Source organism: Micropterus salmoides, unplaced genomic scaffold, assembly GCF_014851395.1.
Source record: "Micropterus salmoides isolate LMB-PRFRI ecotype aquatic unplaced genomic scaffold, ASM1485139v1 Ms_hic_scaffold_21, whole genome shotgun sequence".
Lineage (NCBI taxonomy): Eukaryota > Metazoa > Chordata > Actinopteri > Centrarchiformes > Centrarchidae > Micropterus > Micropterus salmoides.
In genome coordinates this window covers 24,495,990-24,516,826 of record NW_024041262.1, presented here as the reverse complement: position 1 = coordinate 24,516,826, position 20,837 = coordinate 24,495,990, and the positions used below count along the sequence as shown (strand labels likewise).

The window sequence follows — 20,837 nt, the reverse complement described above, 5'->3', positions numbered from 1 at the left end:
TTGTTTTCAAATAAACTCCATAAATTCTGGGTTGGGGCGTACAGGGCCAGGCACAGGAGATCGCGGAGCGACCGGGCACAGCCCGGATGGTCGGTGATCGTTCCCTCTGGCTGGATGAAGCATGATCTGCTGGCAATTATTTGCATCTGGGTCATTCCAGCATACTGTAGCTGTTTCTGCTGGGATTTCCCAAAGCAGGTTTTCAGGTGTGCAATCCCAAGTGCAATCTTGGGCAGGATGGGCAACTACGTACGGTTTCCCTATTCTTGGGACGCACTGAATGAAACAAAACAAGGTTTTTACGCAGTGGCTGCTTTCCCTCCCGACTCTCCATGGCAGACACCATTAAAACACAAAACCCTCGTTTAAATACTGCCACCTCCATTGTGTTTGCTCCTGTTGTCATCTACGCAATAATTCTTAGTTGATCGGCCATAACAGGTGCTACAATTTTAATCTACAATTAGATTACACCATTCGCTAGTCAGTGACCAGTGCTGCGCACTTGCCTCTGCGATCCAAGCATCAGATTTCAGCCCGTGCACAAACTTCTATTCACTTCTATTGCCGTGACAAAGATATGCCGTCTTCCCCCGACTGTCACCAGTAGTTTAGCTAGGTGGACTATTCCGTAACGTAGGTCAGGGATGGAGAGGGAAGCCAGTTCTTTCTTTGGTGAGTCAAAAGCTTTTCTCCGTTTAAGCAGATCCGCAGAAATGTCGGGGGAGAACATAACCTTCTAATCATCGACAAGCAGCTTTCTTTGGTCCTGGTAGCTTTCATAATTCATACCTTGTCTGCGTAGTTTAGGAATTTCATCAGCACCACTCTGGGTTGCACCACAGTCCGTTGATTCCCATCCTTGTTGTCCATGTCCATCCCATTCTGCCGAGTTGATGTGCTCTTTCAATTTGTGCTGGTCCCGGAAAGTTGTATTCACCATGCATGTCAGGAATCCACTTCTCCAAAAAAGCAAACGTCACCTCCTTCTGTTGACTTCGGCAGACCCACCAAGCTGAGGTTTGAGCGGCGGGCTCGATTTTGCAAGTCATCCACTTTAACACTAGTTCTTCCATAGCCGCCTTCATTGTAGTGGTCTGTGTTATCAGTGAGGCCATGTTGTCCTCATCGGTGCAAATTCTGTCCTCCGCTTCGGTCATTTGGCCAGCCAGTGCAACTCACCCTGCACACTCTGGTCAAAAAGCCCATCAAATCTTGATAAGAAGTCTTCTTTCAATGTATGGATGCCGTCAAGAATTTTTCCGGAGCTAGCCATATCGTCTGGAAGTCTAGTAGTCGATTTTGCAGGTTTGGCTGACGGTCTTGTAGGCATTAATACGGTATCTTGTCTTTACAGACAGCTAGTAACTGTTCATCAATTCCTTGAGGCTATCTGGCCACTATTGAGTTTCACACGGGTGAGAGAAGTCAGTTTTATCATTTCTGACACATCGACTGTAACTAGAGACAAGCAGGTCACAGATATATTTATAATATGTATATATATAACACTATAGTTAACCTCTCATTACATTACATAAGCGCTCTGCCACTGATAAACATGGCATTCGCTTTGTGGCTAATCTAATTTAGTAACGGGCAGCATTAGCTGCTGTTTGTGAATATTTAGAAGTGAACTAGGGAGAAATGAGAGGACCGTTCACTAGAACTGCCACTGGTACACTACTGAACTTCACAAAATTAAATCCCGTAAGTGTCAACTGGAAAGACTACAAAAAAACTGGCTAAACAGTTAACCTTCACGCATACACAGACTACCTTCACCAATACAAAAACGCTCTCAACTTCACCACTTTCCCTGTCCCCCCACCCACCCCCACCTATTCACACTCTCAGTCACTGTCTTGTTTCTCATCTCTGTTACCTCTAAAACTGCCACAATTCGCCACAAAAATGAATTAACTCCAACTGCAGCTTAGACGTCATCCCATCATCCCTAATCAAGAACTGCTTTCCTTCACCCCACTCATCATCAAAATCATTAATTCCTCCCTGACATCTGGATCAGTCCCCACAACACTCAAAGTTGCAGCTGTCACCACCATCCTCGAAAAACCTGGTCTCAACCCCATCATCATGTCCTGACCTATCTCCTCTTCCTATCCTGGAACGTGTTATCGCTACTCAAATTCACACCCACCTCACCACTAACAATCAGTTCCTCAAAGTAATCAATGTCCTCCTACTATTCCCCTGACTTCGGTCACCTCACCATCCTAATCATGCTCGACCTCACTGCAGCCTTCGACACCATCAACCACTCCACTCCCGATTGGAAACTTACTCCAATATTACGGGCACCGCACTCTTCTGGCTCCGCTTTTACCTCACCAACAGACAACAGTTCATCAACATCAATAACTGCACCTCCTCCACTGCTCTGTCACAAGGTGTCCCCCAAGGTTCGGTGCTTGTTTCACTCCTGTTTATTACATCCTGCCACTCAGAAATACCATATGGTATCCACTTCCACTGCTACGCCGATGACATCCAAATAAACATCTCCACCAAATCCATCATCACAGTTACATCTGCTACTCTGACCAACTGCCTCACCGACACACAAACCTGGATGCAAACCAACTTCTTACAACTCAATTACAATAAATCTGACATGATCATCATCGGCCCCAAATCACTCACAAAAAAAACACCAACAACTTTAGCCTTTCCATCAACTACTCCACCCTGTCTCCATCCCCACACATCCGCAACCTTGGAGTCATCTTTGACAGCAACCTCACTTTTGAACACCACATCAACCATGTCACCAGGACTGCCTTCTTTCACCTCAAAAACATTACCCGTTTCCATCCATCACTGACCTTCTCTGCTGCCGAAACCCTGATCCACGCCTTCATTAAATCCAGAATTGACTCTATTGACTTTATGGTTCACCTGCCAAAGCCCTAAATAAACTTCAATATATCCAAAACTCCACTGCCTGGCTCCTCAATCTGGGAGGGGTGTTAACTTACAGTAGTCCTCAACACAGCGGACTACCAGGACAAGGTCAACACACTACTAATGGACAGAAACGCATATGAGACACTGAGGTGAGACCCAACCAGTGGATACAAGAAAAAGGCTATAGAATGTCTACAACAGCTACAAAAAGAAAACACCATCACCCGTGACCGTATCACTGTTTGTATGCTGGAGAAGCCATTCCTTGCATATATGGACTACCCAAGATACACAAAGAAGGAGCCCCACTTGGGCCTATTATTAGCAGCATTAACTCAGACACCTACAACATTGCCAAACACACATCTACCATTTTAGCCCCTTTGGTGGGTAACACACCTCACCACATCCAAAACTCCATTGACTTTGTAAACAAAGTTCGAGGACTGAAACTGGACCCAGGTGAAACCATGGTATCCTATGATGTGACTTCTTTGTTCACCTGCATCCTCACCATGGAGGCAGAAACTGTAAGGAAACGGCTACTACAAGACAGCACCCTGGACAATAGAACTAACCTCAGCCCTGACCAGATCTTTAAATTACTCTACCTCTGTCTACACACCACCTATTTCCAGTACAACGGATGATGCTACAGACAGATGCATTCCGGTATCCCCTGTTGTGGCTTAGAGCAAAGCCCTCAACTCATTCAGAGGAACGGCACTGAGCCACTGGTACTGATATGTGGATGACAACCCAGGAAGTGCAAGCCTTCACAGAACACATCAACTCCGTGGACAGTAACATCAAGTTCACACGAGAAGAGTTTGGCCTCCCTGGACTGTGCGGTACACATTGAAGAGGACCACTGGAGCATAAGCTAGCTTGTTGGCTGCACATCCATGTAGGGCTGGGCGATATGGCCAAAAATGTTATCACGAGAAGAAGTTTCATATATTTCGATATCGATAATTATCATGATAAATATGAAATCGTTACTACTTTCGTCTTTTAAAGGATGATTTTTGCTCCTGAGTGAAAGTTAAAGAAACCTGATTGTTAATTGTGTTCAAACTCTTCTTTATGGTCAACACTTGAGGCCAAACAGTTGATCACTTCTCCAATCTGAGGTAGAACATTCAGAACAATTGAGATAAAATCTTTGGCAACAAATATATATAAATAAAATGAAGTAAAAGCAAATAAAATGTTGCCAAATTATGACCCTACCATCTTAATGTTGCAGCTGAAATCGAGACTCATCAGACCAGGCCACTTTTTCCAATCTTCTATTGTCCAATTTTGGTGAGTCTGTGTGAATTGTAGCCTCAGTTTCCTGTTCTTAGCTGACTGGATTGTCACCCGGTGTGGTCTTCTGCTGCTGCAGCCTATCTGCTTCAAGGTTCGACGTGTTGCGCGTTCAGAGGTGGTATTCTGCATTCCTTGGTTGTAACAAGTGCTTATTTGAGTTGCTGTTGCCTTTCTGTCGTCTTGAAACAGTCTGCCCATTCTCCTCTGACCTCTGACATCAACAAGGCATTTTCGTCCACATCACTGCCGCTCACTGGATATTTTCTCTTTTTCCGACACTTTTCTGTAAACCCTAGAGATGGTTGTGCGTGAAAATCCCAGTAGATCAGCAGTTTCTGAAATACTCATACCATCCCGTCTGGCACCAACAACCATACCACGTTCAAAGTCAATTAAATCCCCTTTCTTCCCCATTCTGATGCTCAGTTTGAACTTCAGCAAGTTGTCTTGATCACATCTAGAAATACATTGAGTTGTTGCCATGTGATTGGCTGATCAGCTGTTTGTGTTAAAAAGGAATAGAACAGTGGTACCTAAAAAGTGGCATGAGTAATTATTATATATTTTTTTGTTGTTCAATCAGATCAACTGCAGGCCTAGAGGCTTTCCACAACCATATATTGATGTATGTCAGCAAGCGCTTCACCTTCAGTCCCCCAGTTCATGAGGCAAGAGTTCTGCTTGCTGCTCTGGACTATAACTTCCACCGGAACCGACCAACATTAAAAACAGCAGAAGGCAAAGAGATGTACGTTTTTAACTTGAAATATTCCCATTTACATTCAATATTTTGTATGAAAGTGATTATTTATTTTTTTGTGCACTCAAGGTTATCAGTTGTTATAATGACTTACTAATATTAAATGGTTGAAAATTTGTGTAATTACAGTTTCAGAAGGCTGCACAGGAAAAACTGCAGAAGTTACAAGTTGTATGCCCTGAAATTTGAAAAAACCTACTCCTACATCTCTGAGCTGCAAGCAAGGATTGTAAAGAGGAGAATCACAAGTGGAGTGGGGATGCCTAGAATTAAGACAGGTAAGACTTTGTTTACCTCCAGGCCTGAAGTTGATGGTGACTTGATGTCATCCTGCTGTCATCATCAGATCAGACAGCACTTTCTGGAGGGCTGATAACATCAACAAGTTGGTAATTTAATTAGGAAGACTTGTTGAGACAAAAGGGTACAAATTATACTACAACACTTTTAAAGACTCCTTCACTACTTGCCTTGGATGGTACCATCTGGTTACACGTGTTCTTGACCTGTATCCTAAGATTTAGTATGGGAACTCCATCATGAGTTATGATACATTATCTATCAATTTTCTAGAAAATGGCTGCCAACAATATTTTGCTGTGTGTTTCAGTGTTCCCTGCAGATGCCCAGCAGCTGTTGGTGATTAAAGAAGAGGTTCCCTCTGAGTGGAGCCCCAGTCTGGACCAGGAGGACCCAGAGCCCCTACACATAAAGGAAGAACAGGAGGAACTCTGGATCAGTCAGGAGGGAGAGCAGCTTAATGGACTGGAGGAGGCTGATATCACCAGGTTCCCATTTACTGCTGTTACTGTGAAGAGTGAAGATGAGGAAGAGAAACCTCAGTCTCCACAGCTTCATCGAAGACAAACTGAGGACAACAGAGAGGCAGAGCCTTCAGCCAGCAGCTCAGCTACGCAGATAAAAACAGAAACTGATGGAGGATCAGAACCTGCTGGGAACCTTGATCCAGATAGTCATTTACAACCAGATACTGATGAAAAAGCTTCAGACACTGAAGTCAGTGAAAATGACTGGCAAGAACCTTTGTCAGATTCTGAAGCTGAAAGTGAAGACAGTGACAATGGTTGGAAGGAGACCAGAGCACCTGAGTCAGGTGTCAATGCTCTGAAATATAAGGAACCTGTAAGTGATGCAGGATGTAATGCTGGGAAAGAATCATTTAGCTGCTCAGAGTGTGGTAAACAATATCACTACAAGAGGTCTCTTCAGAGACACATGAAGTGTCATTCAGAAAAAAGGTCCTCCAGCCGTCTGGTTAATAAAAAATATTTCAGAGTGAAGGAAAATGTAGATTCACAGATGGGAGTCCACACAGGAGTGAAACGATTTAGCTGTAATGTTTGTGGTAAAAGATTTACCCAGAGCTCAAGTCTTAAGACACACATAAAAGTGCACACAGGAGAGAAACCATTTAGCTGTGATGTTTGTGGTAAAAGATTTAACCAGCAGAAAAACCGTAAGACACACATGAGAGTCCACACAGGAGAGAAACCATTTAGCTGTAATGTTTGTGGTAAAAGATTTACCCAGAGCTCAAGTCTTAAGACCCACATGAGAGTCCACACTGGAGAGAAACCATTTATCTGTGATGTTTGTGGTCAAAGATTTACCCAGAGCTCAAGTCTTAAGATCCACAAGAGAGTCCACACAGGAGACAAACCATTTAGCTGTGATGTTTGTGGTAAAAGATTCAACCAGCACACACATCTTAAGACACACATAAGAGTCCACACAGGAGAGAAACCATTTGGCTGTGAGGTTTGTGGTAAAAGCTTTAACAGGGAGCCATATCTGAAGAGACATATAATAGTCCACACAGCGTAGAAACTGTTCAGTTTTCGTTCTTTGTTTCATTTTTTGTTTTTCCTCATGTTGTGGTCTTTAACAAATATTTTGCTTACGTAGATTGACTGAATGGCTCTGTGTGGTAAGTAAACGAAATACCACATTTACCACCGGATATAAAACAGACTAATGAACACACTTTTCTCATGGCTTGTTGTGGCTGAATCCAAATGGACAAATGGTGTCTGTCAACACTTGAAAGCTGCAAAGATTCAAAGATGTACCTTTCGAGCTCCACTACCTGTCTACCAAAAACATGTCATGTCACCTGTTTTATTGTAGTTGTCTGCGCGCTCTCATAAAAGGGGTGTGTTCGGCCATGCAGACAGAGTTTTTCACAATGGCTCCTGCTCCGTATTTTTCTCCGGATATGCTGCTTGCTGTGGGACTTGGCCATATTATGTGCCACGGGAAATTTCACATGCCATCGCTGTTGCTGTTTACATTCTTGTTACCCAAACAACAAACTGTGGGTAACAAAGGACATCGAGGACAACCTGAATTCAGGGGGGACCTGAAGGTGAGGGAAGCTAAGGAGAAGTACAGGAGGAAGCTCGAGCGCAAACTCCAGCAGAACAACATGAGGGACTTCTGGAGTGGCATGAGGAACATCACTGGCAGCAGAGGAGTTGAAGGCAGCTTGGACAGGGCCAACAAACTTAAAGGAGAGCTCCGGGCAATTCTCCCGTGGGAACTAAGTTGTTGCTGGAAAAAGGTAAAGGTATTACTGCACATCTCTCCTCAAGCCGTGTGCCCAAATGGAGGGATAAATAAAGTTTACATTACCTCCACAGTGGTTGCACCCCTCTTCGTCCACGGAATGGCATTTATCTTCAACCGGCCCCACTGTGTTGTGTCTGTGTAGTCATCCTTGTCAAAGTGTTTGCTGCAAATGCGGTAATCTTTAGCGCGTAGTACTTGTATGGGAGTTTGCACATCGAGTTGAAGTAGAACTAGCCACACCTGCAGAATCTCGAGGTCATGGAAAGGAAGACGATGGAAATTTAAGTTCTTGTATTTTCGCATTCTGTTGCCACAATTCGGAACGGCACAAACGCGAACGATTTCTTCTTCACTTGTGAGCAACTCCGATCTTCACACACTACGCTCCTCCCACCTGCACACTGCTATTTACCTTTTTCCGGCAACAACTGATTTCCCACGGGCCTTCAGCGCGAGACTACAGCTAGCCGTCTGAAACACTATTTAGGTGAATTTAAACAATGGCTAAACGCATCTTGTTGCCATGTAAGGCCCCTGTTCATGTTGGACAGACATTTTAATTGCATTTTGTGCCTGTTAAGAGGCACAAAGACACTCTTGACCCCAATAACACCCCCATAACTGCCGTTTTAGCTGAGTGGGAGCTCTGGGCATTAGCTGTAGCATCTCCACGTTGCAAGCACCAATCCGGTTAGTGCCTCGTTCCTGTGCCAAAGACGCCACGTCCCAGTGGCTCCAAGGACTACAGACCTGTGGCACTGATCTCCCACATCATGAAGACCCTGGAGAAACTGGTTCTGGATCAGCTGCAGCCATGGTCAGACCTCTCCTGGATCCCCTCCAGTTCACCTACCAGCCCCGACTGGGAGTTGAGGACACCATCATCTTCCTGCTCAACCGCATCTACGCACACCTGGACAAGCTGACGAGCACTGTGAGGGTCATGTTGTATGACTTCTCCATTGCTTTCAACACCATCCGGCCGGCCCTGCTGGGTGAGAAGCTGACAGCGATGCAGGTGGTGCTCCCCTCATGTCCTGGATTGTTGATTGTTGACCACAGTATGTGTGTCAGACAGCGTGGTCAGCAACACCGGGGCCAACCATCTGCAGCTCAACATCACAAAGACTAAGGAGCTGGTTGTGGATCTAAGGAGAGCAAAGACACCGGTGACTCCTGTTTCCAGCCAGGGGGTCCCTGTGGACCTTGTGGAGGACTACAAATACCTGGGAGTGCACATTGACAATAAACTGGATTGGGCTAAGAACACTCAAGCCCTCTAAAGAAGGGGACAGAGATGTCCCTATTTTCTGAGGAGGCTGAGGTCCTTCAACATCTGCAGGACGATGCTGAGGATGTTTTATGAGTATGTGGTGGCCAGTGCTATCCTGTTTGCTGTTGCATGCTGGGGCAGCAGGCTGAGGATAGCGGACGCTAACAGACTCCACAAACTGATCCGCAAGGCCTGTGACGTTGTGGGGGTGGAGCTGGACTCTCTGTAGGTGGTGTCAGCGAGGAGGATGTTGTCCAAAGTACATGTCATCTTGGACAATGTCTCCCACCCACTCCATGACGTGCTGCTCAAACACAGGAGCACTTACAGTGCAAGACTTATTCCCCCAAAATGCACCACAGAGCGCCACAGGAAGTCATTCCTGCCTGTGGCCATCAAACTTTATAACTCCTCCCTCTAAGTGTCTAACACACGGACACTTAGAAACCTGGACATTATTATCTGTTTTTTGCAATAATACCTGGTTAAATACTTAATATGCAATACTCTGCTGCTACTATTTATTCATTATTACTGTTCACCATAACAAGTCCTTTAATTATGTAAATACTGTCCTATAACAATTCCTTTAACAATGTAAAAATTGAACCTATCCACACTCCTATATATGTTCTTTTCTTTTATATTTTTACTCTGATACTTATATACTTCTTATATGCCAACTTTCTATCTTTATTTATTTATATTCCTTTTGCCTTTTGTGCAATGTGTGCAACTGTGACACAGAATTTTCCCTCAGGGATCAATAAAGTATTTCTGATGCTGGCTAAATATAACACCGTGGTGGCCCATTAAGTAAATTTTTATTTATCTAAATAGTGTTTTTTTATAAATTTCTATTTTGTATTTTATGGACTTCTGTTATGGCGTAATATGCTTAAGATATCTGTTGAATAAAAAATGGAGCCGGGATAATAAAAGTAATAAACTTGAATATTTTCTGACGTTACTGTCAGACAAAAATAGTGTGTGGGCGGGGGGTTCAAGGAACCACATCGCTTCATTTTGTAAATTGGGCTTTTTCAGTCTTTTTTTGTGACTTTAATATCTAGTTAATTTTATTTTTATCCCCCACCCTGTGTGTTTTTTGGACCCATAAAACAGTAACCTCATCAGCTGAACTCAGATGATCTCCATTTCACTAGTAGTGACACTGCTGGCATCAACTAGTTGGACTTCTGTCAAATTAGGTCAGTCACTTTAAAGGGATGAATATTTATGCATCATCTTCTTTACATTGTTATTTTTTTTTTTTTTGCCAAAAAAGCCAAATTATATTGACCACTATTTCATGTATAAAATAACAAAAGGCTGGACCATCCAAGCATGGTGAATACTTTTTATATGCATTGTATGTCTGTTTTTACAATGCAGATAAGATTGATTGTGCTGACAGCAATGACACAACAACATACTGTAGGTCTGAGATGGATGTAAGAGAAAAAAACAAACTGCAAATCATCCATCCATCCATCGTCAACTGCTTATCCTGCGTACAGGGTCGCAGGGGGCTGGAGCCAATCCCAGCTGACATCGGGCGAAAGGCGGGGTACACCCTGGACAAGTCCACTGCAAATCAGTTCATTTTAAATTAGCTTTTTGTATAAGATCCAATCAATATTCAGACAAAGTGGTCTAGTCATCTGACAAACTGGATTGTGTTTTTACAAAGTGTAATGGCCTGGACATACTTGCTTTTAACTATGCGTTCGCGTACGCAAGATGGCTGCCACACGTATCCTGCGTTGATTTGGAGCGTAAGTTGTGCACGTCTCCAGAATTTAACGCTAGGCGTCAACGAGATGCAATTCAGCACATGACCATGGGGGCAGTATGGTGATCTGACCGGCAGGTCAGCAGCAGTTAGTGCGTTCGAGATTACTGTAGTTGACTTTCACTGACTTGATAGTCTAAAGCGCGATGGTGTTTCTATGTTCCGGTACCACTGTGTTGAGTTTCTTTGCCGCTGTTTTGAGTAGCCACTGTTGTTGTAAGCAATGGCGGATTATCTTTGAGTTGGACCTGATCAATGTTGAACAGCAGCTCTTCTACTGAAATGACTACAACGTAGAAATGAGAGAAGGCATCAGAGAAGATGATATGTACGACCATTGAACCGGTTGAGGCAGATGGAGGGTGAGTTTTCTGTGCTGGTACGGCCACTGAGAGACATTGACAAGGAAATGCATTTCATATATTTTCTGATGTCTGCAGTTAGATTCAATAATTTGGTTCGTCGTGTGCAGCCATTGATCGCATCAGTCTACGCACAGTATGCCTGTGGACATCAAACAGAGACTGGCAGTCACCCTTTGAATTTTAGCTTTAGGTGGAAGCCAGCAGGCCGTAGCAGCTAGCTACAAACTGTTGTCAGGCACAGTGTCTTCCATAATGATGGAGGTCAGTAAAGCATTGTGGGAAGCACCCCCCCCCACACACACACCCTCTCCATCTCAGAGAGGGATGTCAACAGACTGTTCAAGAGGCAGAAACCCCGCAAAGCAGCTGGGCCGGACTCTGTCTCCCCATCCACCCTGAAGCACTGGGCTGATGGTCACACTTTTAACACCTCACTGGACACAAGCCATGTGCCAGCCTGCTCCAAAGCCACCACCATCATCCCTGTCCCCAAAACACCAAGGACCACTGGACTAAATGACTACAGACCCTGACATCTGTGGTAATGAAGTCTTTTGAATGCCTTGTGTTGTCCCACCTTAAATCCATTACTGACCCACTTCTGGACCCTCTGCAGTTCGCCTATAGAGCCAACAGGTCTGTAGATGATACAGTAAACGTTGCATAGTTTTTTGAGTTTTTTAAATGAAACGTACACTGAAAAATGGAACAGAAACAACAACTATCATTGAACTTCAAGTCAGATGACTTAGAGGTGTTGGTACCGTCCATTGATTCACATAGGCTAACGCTCAACTGAGATTACAGATGGGGAGTGGGCTAAAATAGCGGATAGTCTCATAACACCTGCATCCAGCGGAGTGTTGATACTGTAAGAAAATAAGTCCTTTTACAGTGATATGATGAAAAAGGCAACTGTTGTGTCCAAAGAGCAGAGGAAAACCGGTGGTAGCTCGTCCTGTGCTCCCTCACTGATAGGCAGAAACCTGTACTCTTCTCAGGAAAGTTAATAATGAAGGTAAAAAAAATTATAATATATATAATAGGCTGCGGGCTAACGTCATCATGTTTTTCATGTATTTCTTGAATTTAACAATCTCCTCCTATCAAAGACTTGCATTAGGATACTTTTTTACATCAAGCCTTTACATTATGTTACATAATGAGACATTATCTAGCGTTACATTGCCTACAGCCTTTCTACTAACGAGGGTTTTGTCATCAAACACATCAGTAGAATCAATTAATAAATTCAGCCTGTTGACATTTTGTTGATTTTGTAAAAACAATGAAAGAGCAGCCACGTGAAGCTGGGAAAAAATGTCTCTGACTCCAGGACCATCAGCACCGGTTCCCCTCAAGACTGCGTTCTTTCCCCTCAGCTCTTCTCCCAATACACCAACAGCTGCACCTCCAGTCACCAGTCTGTAAAGCTCCTGAAGTTTGCAGATGACACCACCCTCATTGGGCTCATCTCTGGTGAGGATGAGTCCGCCTACAGGTGTCGCCACTGTGGACTCCTTCCGCTTCCTGGGTACCATCATCTCCCATGATGTACGTCCTGCGGCAGCTGAAGAAGTTCAGCCTGCCAAATACAGTGATGGTGCACTTCTACATTGCCATCATTGAGTCCATCCTCACCTCCTCCATCACCATCTGGTACGCTGCTGCTACTACCAGGGACAAAGGCAGGTTGCAGCGCATCATTCGCTCTGCAGAGAAGGTGATTGGCTGCAATCTTCCATCTCTTCAGGATCTGCGCACCACCAGGACTCTGAGGCGAGCAGGAAAGATTGCTGCTGTGACCTCCCACCCTGGACACAAATCGTTTCAGACTCCTGCATTCTGGCAGAAGGCTGCGGTCCATCAGGACCAAAACCTCTCACCACAACAAGAGCTTCTTCCCGTCTGCAGCTAGCCTTAATTAACAAGGCCCGGGTCCCCCACTGACTCTTCCCCCTTTCAAATAATGCAAATGTCTCAGCACATGTAAATACTATTTAATTTAATTTAATATCATGCACAAACCTGGCATTTTGCACATATTTGTTGTTATTTGTTATTTGTTATTCTTTATTTTTATATTTTGCCAAATATATAATTATGTCCACTATATCCTTTCCCGTTGCACAAACCCAGAATAATGCACATGTAAATATCTTCCATGTTGTTCTTTCTCTGCAAATAGTTGTATTATTTTTCTCTTTTCTTTTATTATTCTTATACAATTTGCATTTGTTTATTCCATAGTATATATTTCTACATTTATTTATGTCAACTGTATGTTTGTCCATGTGTAGCACCTTATCACCAAAGCAAATTCATCGTACGTGTAAAATACTACTTGGTAATAAAGCGCTTTATGATTCTTCTTTATGAAGTTTTAATTTTATTATTACAGTTTTTTTTTACTAAAAATTAACAAAACATTCTATCTGATTTAGCTCCATAAGATAACCGATGGGTTCAGATTTACATTTCAGCCAATGTGTTCCGCCTCTTTTGCGCTCCACACGGACTGTTTACCTGCATGCAACCAAAGCCCGCTGCAACGTGATTGGTCAATACTCCCCGGACTACAGGCGGAAACCGGAACCTTCCTCTCCTGCAGACCCTGCATCCATGTGCAGATGGTAGAAAACAGACGGAGGAGAAGAAAGAAGATGAGATGAGTTTGAAGTGTTTGCTGGCTAACCGAGAAGCCAACATTTTGACAAATGGAGGATCGTACGTGTTATTTAGCAGAAGAAAAAGCGACGGAGCGAAAAGAGGAAGAAGTGAAACTAAATGTGGACAGACGACGGCAGAAAACAATGATCAACATCGGTGCGGCCTTCCCCAAATGGAAATCTCTGATGAGGGACAAATGTTTTCAGAGTGACGCCGAAGTTGCCTGTTTTCTGCTGCACAGGTAATTTAGCCCGATCTAAACGCAACGTGTTGTTTGGTAGCTTCAGCTGGAACATGGCCACAGGGAGACTTACCAACTCAGTAATTACTACCAGGACTGTAGTTTTACTTTCATGCGACAAATCCTACAATTTATCTTCGTTATTTGGACCCAACAGACCCGAAAATTACTGCCAATCAAAGTGTAACGTTAACCAGAAACCTTGGAGCTCATGTCAGCCAGCTGCTAACACAGCCACACTTCATATTTTACAGTCCTGCTGGGAAAGATTTATTTATTAATGCTGATTATTCAGTCAAAACGCTGTGCAGTGCCTATCAAAGGTCAAACATGTTGTTTACTTGCTCTGTTTGTTTACAAAAAGGAGCGATGTTGTTGTTTGTCATTGCTTTTTCTGCACATAGGTGGAATCTGATGATGCACAGGGTCAGAGCCATTGGCAAAGGTTGCATTGTGAGCACACAGCCTCCATTAATGGATTTGTGTTCAGATCATATTCAAAGAGATACAAACTGTTCATCCAAATGAACAAAATTACATTTATGTTACAGACACTTTTATAGATTTCCCAGTTTGTTCACTATCCATGCCTGAGATCATGCTTGTAGTTGACCTGATAGTTGCTATTCCTGATTTATTTTGGTGAGTTTGTCCAGGCGAGCCGACCCTCCCAGCACCTTAGGACGTAACAGAATGTATTACAGGGGTGTGCAGCTGTGTCATGTAGCACTTATTCTCTTGATGTTGCTGCTGTTTCTCCAGCTATGAGAGAGGTTCTGCAGCATCGACTCCCATGAAGGAAACACCTGTTCAACTCACAGCTGCAGCAGTGTCTAGCATCGGTGCTTCTGGAAGGATGAACAGGCAAGTCATTAATATAATATATACAGTATAGCTGCTGTATCTCCATATGTGGGATGTATCATGCTCTGGTTCTTCTTTTCAGAGATGAGCGTCTGAATGTCACTGCAGAAGCCACAGAAATGGACCTTGAACAAAGGAAACAGTTCAACTGTCATAACTTCTTTGCACTACATGTCTTTTGTTTTTTATATATTCATAATTTATATATTTTAATGCTTTTATTTCTACAGTTGACAGCACATGAGCATGGATGAAAAGCTCAATGTTTTCAGTACCCCTTGAATAGTGTGTCAGTAGTAGTGGGAAGACACTATATTGAGACATGATATTGGGTTCACAAGATCAAGATGAGACGAGATTTTAACAAAATTTTTAAGAAATCTTCAATCCTAAATTATATGAAAATTTTGAGCATTAAACTGTTAATTCCTGCATTCTGATGAAATTGTCTGCACCAATTTATGTAGGAAATGTTTTTTATTTATACAAAGAGAAACAAAATTCAGGTGACTATGCAGAATATAATGGAATATAATGCAGTGCAGCTCTCAGGCATTTTGTGTTGCTTTCAGATCTGTTTCTCCTGTAGATCAACTTTTCTCATGTAATATCATCCCTGCTGAGTCAGCACACATGCAGTCATGATTTAGTGTTCCCCGCTCTTTTGTGTCTTTGTTTGGGGAAGAAACCCCTTTAAATGTGCATGTGGCACCTTTTTACCTCAATGATAAATTTAATTCAGTTATAAACTCCTGGACTTTAATAGCTCCTGTGTTTCAGCAGGTTTTCTGCTCATGTTCAAAACTTTCTGCACATTCAGAATCTCTCCCACATATTTGTGCTGTCTGACATGTTCAGACCAAAGTTATAATATTTCAAGACTTACTAACATCATCATTTAATGAAAATTCACAAGATTTGTTTAAGTCTACCTGCCCAAAACTCTGCTGTGCGGGTAGGTGGGTCTCTGAGACGGACAGTGTTGTGTTAACAACATAGACTAACTTATCAGAGTTAACCTGTATGCATTAGTTTTGAACAAATGTGTGGAGCTGTGTTCATAATACTAACCATTCAACTACGGATTGATTCACAAATCTTCTCTGAGTGGAAAAGCCTGCAACAATCCTTCCTCCAGCACGTGGTCATATTTTGATTCAGAGAGGGAGCGAGTAAGAAAAATGAAAAATCATTATGTGGGGGTCAACACTGATATTGTGGTGGGCTGCCGCAAATTATATATATAATATTAATAATATATATATATATAATATTTATGGGAAACGCAGCACAAGAGTGGGTTCACTTGATTACTATCACAGCGTACACCGTTGTCAGCTGTGTGAAGTTGATTCACTCTGCGAATCGACATTATACATCAGTTAGATATGTGTGAACAAATGTATGTTTGGTGTGACAGCATGTGGAAAATCAAGTGAGTCTTGTGAGACAGTTTGTAACATGTTGAGAAATCTTGTCACATTTTAATCTCAAGACGTTTTTAGAAGTTGTTTTCTAAATATGTCCTCCTTTTACAGAATTGATTGGACAGATGAAGGCCCCCCTTCCTTTCATGAAAAAGATGATGGAGATAAAGATGACAGCTCTGATGAAGAGGATCTTCCACCCATTTGTATACGGTGTGTTATCAGTCAGTCTTTACTCTGCTATTGTTCTGTGATGCCAGCTTTTATTCAAATCTTTACACATATGCCTTCATGTTGGGCCTCAACAGAATGGGTGGAGCATTAAAGAAAGCACCATCGATCGATCGACTTCCAGTTATTGGAACGGGCGAGGCAGCGCATGACCAGCCTGCACGTGAAGACCCTCCTGATGAGGCTTCTCCCTGTGATCAGGACCCTGTTTTCCCATCCCCACAGCAGGTCCTTTGTGAAGATGACATCGTTGGTGCCAGAGCTTCAATAGTATACGAGGACTGCTTGAGACAGCTGGCTACATTTCTGATCCTGCCTGTGAAAAAATGTACAGGCCTTTTAAAGACTGGTGTGGTGTGTGACTGTGTTGCCCCCTTTGAGATCAACATCACTTCCAAGGGCACAGCAACGAGTGTCGAATGGGTAAGTCCTGACAGTCGCAGCGTATCATAACTGTAAATTCCCATTAAAACACATTTGTAGTGAAAGCCAGTGCTGTACATGCCAAATGCAATCCTGCCTTTTCTTGGACTTTCAGATCTGTCCCAATGGACACAGCTTGTGGAGGTGGAATTCCCAGCCTGTAATGAAGTGTGGGACGCAAGCTGGAGATTTTCTCTTGTCCACCAACATTTTGTTGTCTGGCAACGACTATGCGAAGGTCGCCCTCTTGTTTAAGTTCATGAACATGGGGATGGTGAAGAAGAACACCTTCGTGTCCATTCAGGATGCTTACTGTGTGGACACAGTGAAGAGCTTCTGGGAAGAGAGGAGGACTGAGGCCCTCAGTGGCCTTCAGGGGAAAGATGTTGTGGTCCTAGGTGCGTAGCTGAAACTTTACCATGTTATACAAGTATTGAAGACATTAGGCAATTTAGGGGTTTTATTTTATATACTTTTTTTCAGCGGATGGCAGAAATGACTCTCCAGGCCATCGTGCACATTACTGCAGCTACGCCAACATGGAGAATGACACCAAGGAGATCATTCATGTTGCCACCATCAACAAGCAGCAGACATCCTGCAACTCTGTCGTCATGGAGAAGGAGGGTTTTATTAAGACTGTGGACAAGCTTACATCAGAGATAAAGCAAGAGGAGATCTGCACAGATGCTAATGCCCAGATCGCCGCCCCTATGGGTAAGTACTCATCTGATGTAATGTACGAATACATGTTTACGCAGAACAGAGCGCCCTCTTGTGGGCAAACTTTGCAACACTTATGACATGAGTGAAGGCTTGGTCTCCCGGTTTCTTATTTTAATATAAGTAATCAGCTGTTATAAACGCTATGGCGATTTAAATGCAGTTAGCTCATATGGGCCGATAATATCGTCCGGGTGATAAATCAGTTGGGCTCTAACTGAAATACAGTAGTAATAATAAATGCTTCCCCACTTCACAGACCCAGATGAAGGCAGATACAAGGATCTTGGAAGTCATCACAGTCTGGACATGTGGCATGGTGCCAAGAACCTGGTCAAAAAAACCGCTGCTGTAAGTTGTAGAAAGTAACGAATTACAATTACTTGCGTAACTGTAATTGAGTAGTTTTTTTGTGTACTTTGTTTTTATAATCTGTAATTTTACTTTTATATAAGTATGTTTTGTTTGAAGTATTGTACGTCGCTACATTTTTGCCCAAGGCTCAAAGACAAGGCTGTCTGTGACTCTTGCTGCGACGAGTCTCCAGCTGCAGTAGCACATGGATCATGCTTAAAATCAAGAGCGTCGGACTTCGTCCAGGCAGAGGGAACGATCATTGACCGTCCAGCTGGATGAAGTCCAACGCTCCTCATTTTCTGCATGATCCACAATGATACGAAAGATTTAGAAACGAATGGCAAAAATAGCAAGTCATGTCATATTAAGAAGGGCTGAGCTGGTAATATAAGTTTTCTTAGTTTGGTAAGAGGTTTTGCTCAAATTAGCCCAAAAGACATCAGTGCATGACATTGCTAATGTTGGTTGGCGCTAGCAACCTGCTGATTAATTATGCTTAGGCCTATGTTAATAAAAAAAGACATTTATTCTATCGGCTATGAAGTCCCATTAAAATTACCACCTGTTTGAATGTAGCCTAAATAGGAATGTGTAGAAGTGTTTCCCATTTCCCCAGCTCACTGCGCCATAGTCTAATCTGTTCGCCACAGTTTAATAATGAAGCAAAAACATTTGCATAACATAAAAGGTCTCTAACATGGCAAAGTATCTGTCAAACAAACTAAAATCTGGCTTTGTGCCCTCATCAAATTGTTTAAGCCTGCAATTTAATTATATACAGTGTCTCACAAAAGTACACCCCTCACATTTTGTAAATATTTGATTATATCTTTTGATGTGACAACACTGAAGAAATGACACTTTACTACAATATAAAGTAGTGAGTGTACAGCTTGTATAACGGTGTAAATCTAAAAATCACACAGCCAGTAATGTCTAAACCACTGTCAACAAAAGTGAGTACACCCCTAAGTGAAAATGTCCAAATTGGGCCCAAAGTGTCAGTATTCTGTGTGGCCACCGTTATTTTCCAGCACTACCTTAACCCTCTTGGGCATGGAGTTCACCAGACCAGGACACTCCCACCACCATGCTTGACTTGTCTTTGTACTGTTTTCTGTCGTCCCTCTCTGGTAACATTTACCAGAGAAGAGCTCTTAAACATTGGACTTTCAACTGCTCACACTATTCCACCGCTCCTTAACGAACCTGGAAGTTTCCCAGAGTTATTAGTTGGAGGAGCAGCAGCTCTGTCTGGAATCCTTTGGAAACGGCGCAGGGGAAAACGAGCAGGCGCACTGGTTAAACTGAAGCAACGGGGGTTTTGCACTGCGCTCCCTTCTATCCACCTGGCGAATGTCTGCTCTCTAGCCAACAAAATGAACGAAGTGCTTCTCCTCAACAGAACTAACTCTGACTTCTACAGATCTGCCTGGTTCATCTTATCCCGACACACAGGCAAAAACTGAAATCTGATAAACCTGTTGTAAAGACTGTGAAAAGATGGCCCAACGAGTCAAAGCTGGAGTTACAGGCCTGCTTTGACTGCACTGACTGGAGTGTTTTTGAGGCTGCAGCCACTGACCTGGACGAACTAACTGATACTTTGACATCTTACATACGTTTTTGTGAGGACATGTGTGTGCCGACTAAAACCGCACATACAACAACCAACAACCCTGGATCACAGCGAAACTCAGGCAGCTTCGTGAGACCAAGGAAGAGTACTTCAGAAGTGGGAACAGAGTCCTGTACAACCAGGCCAGGAACACAATGACTAAAGAGGTCACAGCTGCAAAGAGGAGCTATGCTGAAAAGCTAAATAACAACTTTGCAGCCAACGATCCTGTGTCAGTGTGGAGAGGCCTGCAGACACTCACAAACTACAGGAGACCATCCCCCAACCACTCAACAACTGGCAGACGAGTTGAATGACTTTTATTGTAGGTTTGAAAAGCCCACAGTCACGCCTCTCCCCCGCTCCAACACAATCTTCAGTCATCTTCCCCTCTGACACACTGACACCCCCGCCCTCTGACCCCTCATCTGCACTCAAGATCTGTGAAGAGGACGTGAGCCACGTCTTCCAAAGGCAGCAGATCAGCAAGGCTCCTGGCCCCGACGGAGCGTCTCCATCCTGCCTGAAAATCTGTGCAGACCAGCTGGCCCCCATCTTCTCACAGATCTAAAACAAATCACTGGAGCTGTGTGAAGTTCCCTCCTGCTTCAAACACTCCACAGTCATCCCGGTCCCCAAGAAATCCTCCATCTCTGGACTAAATGACTACAGGCCCGTCACCCTGACATCTGTAGTCATGAAGTTCTTCTGGTGACTGGTGTTGGCCCACCTGAAGGACATTACAGGCCCCCTGCTGAACCCCCTGCATTTTGCCTACAGGGCTAACAGGTCAGTGGATGATGCTGTCAACTTGGGACTGCATTACATCCTTTAACACTTAGACTCTCCAGGGACACATGCAAGGATCCTGTTCGTGGACTTCAGCTCTGTGTTCAACACCATCATCCCGGACTCACCCAGCTCACTGTGCCAGCCTCCACCTGTCAGTGGATCACAGACTTCCTGACTGACGGGAGTCAGCAGGTGAGGCTGGGGAACATCACATCCAGCACCCGGACTATCAGCACTGGCGCCCCCCAGGGGTGTGTGCTCTCACCCCTGCTCTTCTCCCTCTACACCAACGACTGCACCTCAGGAGACCCATCTGTCAAACTCCTGAAGTTCGCTGACGACACAACGGTCATTGGCCTCATCCGGGACGGTAACGAGTCGGCCTACAGACAGGTTGATCAGCTGGCTCTCTGGTGCGGTCAGAACAACCTGGAGCTTAACACGCTCAAAACTGCGGAGATGATCGT

The 20,837-nt window shown here is 43.7% G+C and overlaps 1 protein-coding gene across 14 annotated transcripts in view; it reads left to right on the top strand.

Annotated features, from left to right (window-relative positions):
- LOC119916452 (zinc finger protein 569-like) overlaps positions 1 to 20,837 on the top strand; it is a 63,778-nt gene that overhangs the window by 24,037 nt on the left and 18,904 nt on the right. For 6 of the 14 annotated variants that reach the window (XM_038736463.1, XM_038736468.1, XM_038736465.1 and 3 more), the window contains one exon: positions 4,826 to 4,990. The exons of 1 other annotated variant lie outside the window; for it this stretch is intronic. In XM_038736463.1, coding sequence (XP_038592391.1) covers positions 4,826 to 4,990 — 165 coding nt within the window. Of the gene's footprint in view, positions 1 to 4,825; positions 4,991 to 13,593; positions 13,936 to 14,697; positions 14,800 to 16,337; positions 16,440 to 16,534; positions 16,881 to 16,995; positions 17,279 to 17,363; positions 17,598 to 17,862; positions 17,955 to 20,837 lie in introns of those variants that run through there. 7 more of the 14 variants (XM_038736466.1, XM_038736477.1, XM_038736469.1 and 4 more) reach the window with 6 other exon arrangements.